General features: G+C 35.8%; 1 protein-coding gene across 4 annotated transcripts in view; it reads right to left on the bottom strand.

The window, feature by feature from the left end:
- The window catches only part of EEIG2 (EEIG family member 2), a 28177-nt gene continuing 18092 nt past the window's right edge, over positions 1-10085 (bottom strand). Inside the window, exons 6-11 of one of the 4 annotated variants that reach the window (XM_087732204.1) lie at positions 6264-6370; positions 5241-5336; positions 4485-4671; positions 4266-4393; positions 3799-3868; positions 1-2270 (exon numbers count right to left, since the gene is read on the bottom strand). In XM_087732204.1, the coding sequence (XP_087588330.1) occupies positions 2228-2270; positions 3799-3868; positions 4266-4393; positions 4485-4671; positions 5241-5336; positions 6264-6370 (631 nt within the window). In that variant the 3' untranslated portion in view covers positions 1-2227. Of the gene's footprint in view, positions 2271-2405; positions 3309-3798; positions 3869-4265; positions 4394-4484; positions 4672-5240; positions 5337-6263; positions 6371-10085 lie in introns of those variants that run through there. The other 3 variants (XM_087732205.1, XM_087732203.1, XM_087732206.1) reach the window with 3 other exon arrangements.

Below are 10085 nucleotides of genomic sequence, written 5' to 3'. Positions count from 1 at the left end.
TTACTAGAATACAGTTTTATTAAAAGCTTGATTTCCATGTAAACTTCCGTCAGGCAAGAAAATAATTTGTTTCTAGTAAACAAAGTATCTAATCTCTGGCAGTTAGCTGTGTCTTTTAACATAGAATACACATCTGGCTATGGAAATTCCCTTAAGAATTACATAAGTAGCTGTACAATGTTTTTTAAAAGTCTGTTTTCCTCAAACTGTGCCTATTTTTCCTAGTAAACTACTATCTAACTACTACTGGTTTTAATAGATCGTCAACAAGTGTAGCAGTGTTAAAGAGTACTGAAAGCAACTTAATTTATTCAAATTTCATGCATCTTTTGGCTTGAAGTGGGATTTTTTTGATGCAAATTAGTTATTTAACAGGAAAGGAAAGTATTATGCTCTGAGAGATAGTTGTAGTTTCTGTTTAAAATTCCTGTGGAGGACAGAAATGGATAATACCACACTTCTATTAACAGCAGCTAAAATATAATATTTGTATTAATTATTTTACCCATTAAAACACTTCAAAGATATTATAATTAACAGTAGGAAATAAAGGTATTTAAGTACCATAACTGAGAAATAGCTCATATTAATCATATTCAATAACAGTACTCAAGCTTTAAAATCTGAAATTTCCTAAAAAACACAAATAAAAATTAGTTTAATAACTCTACTATGGATTTATGGAAAACAAAGCCTGCTTTTCGTAATTTAACCTATTAAATATGGCCTGCTTATACTTCAATAAAAGAATGTCAAACATCACTCTGAGCAGCATTTGAAGCATTCAGAGCTTTAAAAAATGGCCACACTATTTGTATTTTTATTTAATCCAAGCCTTACTGATAAACAATACAACTAATCATAACAAAATTAAGGTCATTTGCAGTTTACCATTAAATACAGCAGAGCCAAACCTGAATTAGAACTGTGTCACCTAACACATTCCTTTAAAAATCAATTCTTTCATAATTCTCAATGAAAATTTTAAGAGATCTTTCATCTTTCTTGCCTGTCAGGCAAATCACTATTTGTGCAAATTTAAATACAGTACATTGACCATAATGTAACAGTGGACTGATAGTGAAGGAAGAAGTGTTCAACAAATCTGCTGCACAGTAAGACTTTTTCAGAGTGCAGAGTACGTCTACAATAAAGTGCTTCTCTTAATAAGTTACGTTGATATGGTATAGATGTTTGCCTAGTTTTAAAGCTTAAGTTGCTTAGTAAATAGTTTCATCTCCCTGTACCTCCCCAGTCCCACAAGGCACATTCAAAACACAAGCAAAGCACTAACTAACTGTGACGGATTAAGCTACAATAAAAAGTTCTAAGTGGTAGTAAACTACTGACTAGGTTTGTAAACAGTACCATCCCATTGAATCTCAAGGTTCATGCGTTATTGAAGTGAGTTTCTGTGGAAGCAGCTTTTGAACTCCAACTTCAACAATCAAGCCAGCTTTCTTGATAGTACACAACTGTGCCTTAGCATCTTGATGTGGAATCCCACTTTTTTTGTCACTTGCACGAAAACAGATGTCACGTTTGATGCATTTAAGCCTCTAGACTTCAATTCAGTTAACAACTGATCACTGGCTGGTTTAGATCTATTTAGTATTTTTTTTTTTAAATGCATGTGAAGTTCACCTCTACTGTTCAAGGTTACAATGAAGTGATGCTCAGTACTCTTAAGAGAAGGTTTTGGTTATATTCAAACATAGCTGGGCTGTTTTGTGGAAGCCTTAATTTTGACTTGGTATTCATTTTGACTTGATAGACGTAAATAGCTTCTGTAAGACTAAAATGGCAGGTAGGATCAAATTGAGTAATTAATTTCTTCAGGTTCATTTAAGACCAACTTTTAGAAGCTTCTTTAGAGAAGAAGTTACAAAGTACATCACCACAAGTGATCTCCTGTATAAAATACTGAAATGGGACTCACTTAATCATGCTTCCAAAAACGTTTCACACAACTTGAAAAGCAAGTAATTCCACTAACATCAGGTAGAGCTTACCAAAACAGTCCAAGTCCTCGCACAAGGTATACATAGCTAAACATTGCCTTCATACCACAGAGAGCGAAGCTCTGTGAGCAAGAGGCATTCCATTACTTTTAAAAAAAATATTACATTGAGTTCACTTTGGCTTTCACAACTCTTGCAACAGAGCAAACACCACCAGAAGTATCAATGCCAGAGCTCCAAGTTTTCCTCTTGTTTGTCATTCTAATCTAGCGTTTTATCACCACCTGCTCATATGCTCCAGATCCTACTCTGAAAGAATGTTTGAAAGAAGTTAGTTCAATTCCAATTTAAACAGAAGCTAAACAGCAAGTATCACATATCAGCAAGTTTACTGTTTAAAAATACCCCAAACAACCACACCCCCCCAACAAAACCCCCCCAACCAAACAGCTAGTACCAGAACAGCTAAATGTGAAATGTAGAAAACGTGTAATTACCATGCCACTGAGTAACCTACAGTTCAATGCATTAAAGCGTTTTGTGTTATACTACAGTCAAAATGAAGAACGATAAATAACATGACTGAAAAAAGTTGCTGTTGGCCTTCTCTATAGTTCCCCTAAACACTATCTTTTGGGTACCCCTCCCACCCCAGCTACATCATATCCAGCTAATACTTTTTATATACATTTATACATAAATAGATGTCTCTTAAAAAACCATAAGTTACAGTCTTCTTACGTTAAGATACAAGAAAAATGTCTTCCAGTCTCTTGTTCACACTGAATTGTGAATGCACAGTTACCAAACTGTCTCGCCCCACATAGTGGGTTGTTTTACATGGCAAATTGCAGTACCCTGTGAAAAATTAATAGGGCAAAGCTCTGCCTTAGTATAATATTCTGCCTGGACTGTTCTGGCAACTGAATTAGGACAGATCTCCATATAGTACTGTAGTGTGCTCTGTAACCACACACGTTATCCTAGATAGAAATTAGTGTGCCCAGTCTGCAAATAAGCCAATGAATTATCTTTTAACCATTGGTATTGCTTGCTTGTGTAAAATGTATTTGTTTTATAACTTTCAGCACATTATCAGCTGCCTTTATACCTAATTCCAGAAGTACTTGCTTAAATTGCTGAAATAGCGATGCTATGCTACTTTCATGAGATAAAGAAAAATCTTAAGAGTTACTCTGGGCTGCAGAATCATGGTATTAGAGGTTATTCTTACCTGGTTTTAATATTTTCTCATCTGAGAAGACTCTAATACATTCAGGTCAAGTCATATATCAGAGTATTTGAAGAGAGTTTAGAGAAGAAAAAAATTTCCCCGGTTCTAAAAAACTACAAGAAGATAATCTGAAGTAGATTATCAAAGGAGAGAGTTTAGGGCTACAAATAGCTGAAAGATGAACAAGCCATTGAAACAGGAATAGCATAGTGTATGGAAACAGAAGGAGTTACGAGCAAAACTGAAGTGGAGAAAATTAGGCTTGTTATCAGGAAGACGTAAAAGTTCGATACTGTAAAGGTGGATGTGTAAAACACTTAAGACTTTCTTCGAGCTCCAGAGAGTAGCACAGTAAGTCTGTAGAGCTAAGATTTCAAACTGGTGCCTGTTTCCCATGTCCATACTGAAACATTGCTCGTATCTGAAAACTTTGGAACTGAGACTCTTCAGAACCTCCAAACTAACCTATGTGTTTTGTTTTAAAACCTGATTATCTAGTTCTTTTGGTGCCTTTAAATGATACAGAACAGAAAGATACAAAGATCAAGAACGTATATACAGAATAATTGCTGTATAAGGTGCATTTTTGTTTAGGCTACATACCTGTTAGGTAGATGATGGCTTCCAAAAGAAGTGCTTCCACCAGGGCCCACAAATAATCTCAAACCTTCTTCTAAAAAAAGCAAGGGGATTAACATATGTTAGCTTCCTTTAACGTTGCCCTAGCTAAAACTAAGTCATTTTAAATTTACCAGTTTTGTAACTGATACTTTCAGATGTTTTAAGTAAGGAAGAACCAAACTTCACATGATACAGGTTGGAGGAACTACCTTCCTTGTAGGTTTGCCCCTGCTCTTTTCTTTTCAGGCTTAAAGTAATTCTCTGGGAAAGCTACCCGAGTCATGCAAGGGTCTTTTCAACTTCTGAGAGACAGGATGAAGCAGAAAATGTAGTGATCCATATGCCCAGTCCTTATGATTAAAAGCAACAGGGACTATGAAGAGAGTGGATTTTCCTGAGGCCTGTAATGTGGATCAATTTTCCTGAAGCTTCCTTATTTATCTCCATACCTTCTGCACTTGAGTCTAAACTGAAGTCTTGACTCTGGAGTATTTTTTCAACTATATCATCAGCATCAACTCTGGTAGCATCGACCCTCTTCAGCTGTGACTCCACAGAGTCTTGCTTTACAGGACGTCTGCAAAAATAAATTTATTTAGAGCTCTTAGAAGTGATATAGTAAATTATGTTTTACTTCTGCTAGATAAGGCTTTCCAAGTTAAGTGTACCTGCAGACTTTTTCTGATGGCGCATCTTTAACAGACACATCAACATCAGCTTCAGTTACGTTTGGCTCAGTCTCTTCACATGGCTCTAGAATACTTCCAATTCCTGTTGAGGTACTACCCACCGAGGTGTTCCTCCTGTGGCAGAGTTCAGACAGACTGGATGATCTAGAGTGACATGTGCTGTATCCTGTTGGGAAAGTGCAGGAGAGCTAGGTTAGGTATGTTGTTGACAGCCAAGGTCATGACTTGTATTTTACCATCCTGAAAGCAGAATTTGTGTTTTGTCTTCTTATGACGAGACTTTGAAAGCCTTATGACTGTATGTGCATACACCAGCTAGGCAATTTACTTTGGGTTTTCTATTCTAGCACATGCTGTTTTCTTTTTGTTCTAAGTAACTCTTGCTTCCTAATAAATATAATGACTTGGTGTCATGACTTCCCTTTCAGCTTTTAGAACTAAGTCTCCATTTGTAAGTTACTTGTTTTTACAGATGGAAGAGGTAAAAATCTCATTCAGATATGTTAATTGGAGGGAGCTAAGGGAAAAAGCTGTCTCACATCTGAAAAGATAATTCATTGTGCTTTTAAGAGAAAAAAAAAAAAAAGTTACCCTCCCCAGACCTGATACTCCTAGGCAAAAGCTTTCAACTTCAAACTGTTTTTTTAAACATATAAAGTATACTTATTTTCTACAGTCTAAAACTGTGAAAGTAACTAAACCCCAACAATTCATAACAAAATTGTTAACAGCTACCTGACAGTTTTGACTGCTGACTTGCATAGCTTGATGTTCTGGAATGTCCACATGCACCAAGTTCATCTGGGACTGAGGCACTCTTTGGTGAGACATCTGCAACATGTGCAAGTCAGATAGTGTTGCTAAAGCCAGTTTTGTTATTACTTTGTCTGTAATCTTGATTAGACTCAAATCTCAGATTTCCCAGAGGGACTAGGGACTTGACACTGGTTTTCTACAAACCCTTTGAAGATTCAAGTGCTGCAAAAATACCATGTATGTTAACAAATATGCATTCCTTAAAAAAAAAAAGAATCATAATACGTTTCTGTATGAGTAAAACAGAGAATACCATTGGGTTAGAAAGAATTGTATGAATTGTAGTTTTAGATTTGTCTACATTGTAGACATTAAAGAGATCACCATGCTTTCCATAGTACCATAGTAGCATGGTGTGCTAGATGTTTTGTGGCTGAAAAAGTAACTATGGTTAAGACAACTTAAGCTGTGTTTAGGGTGGAAATTAATAAGCTATGTAAGAGCCTGAAGCTTGTAGAACAAACCAACCAGCCCCGCCCCCCCAACCCAGCAAAACCCCCCAAATTTCAACCTGTAATAAACTGGTTTAATAGTTTGGTTTTTTTTCTAATAGTCTAAATTTCAGAGTAACTACTTCAATTTTAAACAATACTTAGAACTTTTACCACTCAAAATTTACTCAGTTATGCATATCCCTATGATTCGTAAGTTGAAAATCAAGGGCCAAATTAAATGGTCAGTCAAAATAAAAATCCAAAGCAAATCAAGAAATCTGTCACACAGATTTAATTTCCATTAAATAAACTGTTACAAAAGCAAAAAAGAGAGATTCCACTGATGTTATCTAGGAGAGTGTGTCTCAACAAATAACCAAAGAAGGTCCCTTTGTGGGCCAACTGTCAGCATTCCTTTAAGATTTGAAGTATTTCATATGTCTCCTTGAAGCTATGAAGCCAGTTACAAAAGAACTGAGAAATTAAGAGCATTATTTTTATTTTATACCTGCTGCGCCCAGCTGTAATACTTTTAAGTTTTCTCCACCTTTCCTGTCTTCATGCAAAGATTCTGATTCTCCAGCAATTGCTATAGACATTGCTGTGGAAGGAGGCCTGTAAGAAAAAGGTGGTTAAGAGTTGCTGTACTTTTGCTGTAATCCTTCCAAATTGATCAGCACAGATTTTTCTTTTCAAGTAAGTTGGCATAATTCACACTGTGCTTCAAGTTAATAGGCTTGTAACTTTGTTTTGAAAACATGCTGCCTAGCCCCCTGTTAAAAAGAAAAAAAAAAAAGGAAAAAAAAAAGGAAAAAAAAAAAAAAAAGCTTTTGCTATTGAGCTTCAGGATGTTTTACAGAATCCATCTGCTCAGCCCTTCAGGCTTCTGGGGATCCTCGGAAAGACTTTTCCTTTTTGATGATTGGTGGAGTGATATTTGTTTATTTTGAAGTTCTTAATTATTTTTTTAAGTGTATGAATCACAGGATAATTAATGTGCTAAGAACATATATAATTCAGTATTTCATGGAATACATGACAAGGTGGTAAGTTAAAAAAACCAACCAAACCCACACAATGACAGTTGGCCGACTTGGCTTGGGCACTGTGATGTAATCCTGGCTTTGTTTCACCTCTGTTACAGTACATGAGGAACTTCTGGGCTCATAACCCTCTCACTCCTAACAAAGGGGCCTATGTTACCATCTCCATGTATTCCCCTCTAAATTCTACCTCCTGCAAATTAAAAAAAAAGCAGCATGTATGACATAATTTAAATTTGGTTCAATATTAAAAAAAAACTTTAATAAAGCTTAAATGCTTGTTTCAGTTTATACCAAGATCCAAAGGGATATTTTATTAAAATGAATAAGGCTGTGTTTTGCTAGTGCAAAAGAAACTAATTAGAAAATGACAAAGTGAAAGTAATCTTCTCTTGCAAGCAAATACAACTAAAATACATTTCAAGATGTTACCTACAGGTTTTTTTTAACGCTTTGTTATTTTTGACTTTGGGAACAGGCTGTTGGTCTGCATACAAATGGATATTCATTTGTTGATGTTTTTAGATTTGACATACTCAATAAATTAGTCACTGTCTTTATGTACAGTAACATATCCCCTCTCATGTTAAGTTTGAAAGTAAAGAGAAAGAGAAAAAGCGCTTCTGGAAATATAATCCTTCTGTGACTTAACTGCCTAATGTACTTTTGAAAGCAAGAACTGAATGCTTTCAGGGATATCACCCCAGATCAAACATCAAGCCTTCTAAGCTTCTTCATAAAATATGTAGCTGATTCCAGATTGTGAAATTGTTTTAAGGTTTATTTTTCCTTCTCTAAAGAACATCTGGATTAGATAAATTTTTTGTTCTGTTTGTGTTGAAAGTTTATGTTCCAGGAAATGGTTATATCATCAGTTTGGAAGAAAATGCCAAGTCTGAATAATGTCAGTTAGAGATTTTTTCCTAGGGAGCCAGAAAACTATTTAGGTACTAATTTCAACTGTTTCGGTACCAGCCAGTAAACAACAGAATTACATTGTTTTATTAGTATACAAGCCTAATGATTGGTTAGCTGCCTTTGAGAAATCATCTATCAGTATCAGTGATGTATTTGTTAATAGGTCTGACTCAAAGTAAATCAAGAGGTGCTAAATAACTAGGGATATAGAAAAGCTTTGCCCAATCAAATTCAGATAGTACCCTCTTACTATTTATTCAGTAAGCACAAGATGAAATTTCACAGTGTTCTGTTCTTTTGAAGGTTAGAAGAGAGGAGAAAGGGCCTTTAGTGGTGCAAGGGGACATTGAAGAGTTCCTGCAATGAATCATCTGAGCTAGACTGGCGCAGGCAACATTCTCGAATCTCCTCAGAAACAATAGTAAGGATACAGCCACAGCAGTAACGCGCAGTCTCTAGTTGCTACAGAAAACAGTTCTCGATTGTCCTAATGAAACCTACAGATCATGAGTTACTTCATACTTGCCCCTCAGTCTGAGTTAGGAGATCGTGCTGCTCTTCTTGGAGCTGCAGCCTCATTTCACTTTAAACGCAGTCTTTTTTACTTAAGGAAGACTTCAGTATATCTTTACTGCTACAGATTAAGCCTGTATGAGATTATTATCTCTCCTCATTGGATTATTCAGAGGGACATTGATTGCTTACATTAATCTGATAAAAGATGAGTTTATGAGAGTATCTTAACAAAAAACCTAATCTGTACTGAAGTAAAAGTGTTTTAGTGTAGCAGTTTGTAACCAAGCACTATATCTTTACAATGGAAGATATCTTTGATCCAACATAAAGTCTGAAAGTATAAATGAAAGTTGAGAACCTACACAAAAAGTTGGGATGGACATAACAAGGGTGAAGCTAGCAATTTTTTCCTGATTGTTTTCCTTAAGCTCATTTTTTCTTTTCAAGTTATATGTAATACTTGGAACCCTGCCTTAGATTGTTTTTGAAAAGGCTAACATGGGAACAAGCCTGTTGTCTCAGGCCAAAGGTCTGTCCAGCCTTGCATCCTGTTTCCGTCAGCAGCAAACAACAGATGCTAAGAGAATATGTCACACATAGTAATGTATCACCCGCATATTCTTCCAGCATCTCCTCATCTGTAGCTTAGGTATTTCTTGAGCCTTGTAAGATGTTTTATACTTAATAGCCCTCAATAATTGCTTTCTTCAGGAATTTGTCTTAATTCTTTCTTGAGCTTTTAGAATTCACAACATGTAGTAGCAAGGAGTTCCACAGCTTAACCGCATATTGTGGGAAGAAAATATGTCCTCTCATTTTGATTCCATCTCCTACTAGTTTCAGTATAACAACGTAGTCAATGAACTGAAGAAAAATTGGAGTTAAACTAGAACTTAAGGGATCAAATTTATTTTGAAGGAATTATTTCATCAACCCTTCCCCCAAACATCTTGTGACAAGTAAAATGCAACTAAGTTGGTTTAACCTGATCTAGACAAAATTGCCATCTACTGTCATGTAGAATTAGAAAAGATTGACGTTAAACTGAAAAGCACATACACTTCAAACAACTCAGTCTACCAACATTTTAAATTACAGAAAAGCAGTGGCATTAAGAGTCTTGGCAAATATCGAGGCATTTTCCACACTGCATTCATGGAAGCAGATTCTATACATATCTCTAAGCCTATCCTTAAAATGAATGGCATTTAGGTTATTACAAAATATCTCTTATAATACAAATAACATGTGAGAGTTCTTCACTTCCTACTGTTCAGGATAATTAAGTCATGGTTAGCAAGACAGTGGTGTTCTCTGGAAACAGGACGGTTGCCAATTGCACTGTTTCAGTTTAGTTATCCACTAAGCTTGGGTGCCTCGTAACAAAATGGCTTATGAGTCTAGAAAGAAGACAACAATTCCATCTTACTCATGACTAGGTTTTTCCCTAGCATGCGTGATTTTTCTGTCCCGTGGTTAGTTATGGAAGCTAACATGCTCTAGCAAAACTATTTCATTTCCTTAACTACGGCTTAAGGACAATGAGGCCAAAGGATCCTGAATATATAGCAGCGTAATTTCCTAGCTGCCTCCCCCCTCAGATGTTACCTCTTGCATCTTTTACTAAGTTGCATAATGTCTTTGTTAACTAAATATCTGTAAGTGCTTTCTCTTGTACAAAGTCAAATCACACTTCTGGGTTTTTTTAAGTAAATCTTTTAAAATCAGCTGAGACTTGTGAATAAAAGGTGTAACAGCACATTTTCCAAACACAAATATTAGTCAGATCACCCCACACCGAGTATATTTGTATAAGCTTGCTGCAAGAACAGTTTCCCTTAAGTGTTTCTTTT

The sequence above is a fragment of the Nipponia nippon genome, unplaced genomic scaffold, assembly GCF_047370975.1.
Source record: "Nipponia nippon isolate SJK-2023a ecotype South Korea unplaced genomic scaffold, ASM4737097v1 scaffold_5, whole genome shotgun sequence".
Taxonomy (NCBI): domain Eukaryota; kingdom Metazoa; phylum Chordata; class Aves; order Pelecaniformes; family Threskiornithidae; genus Nipponia; species Nipponia nippon.
This window is presented reverse-complemented; position numbering and strand designations above follow the sequence as displayed.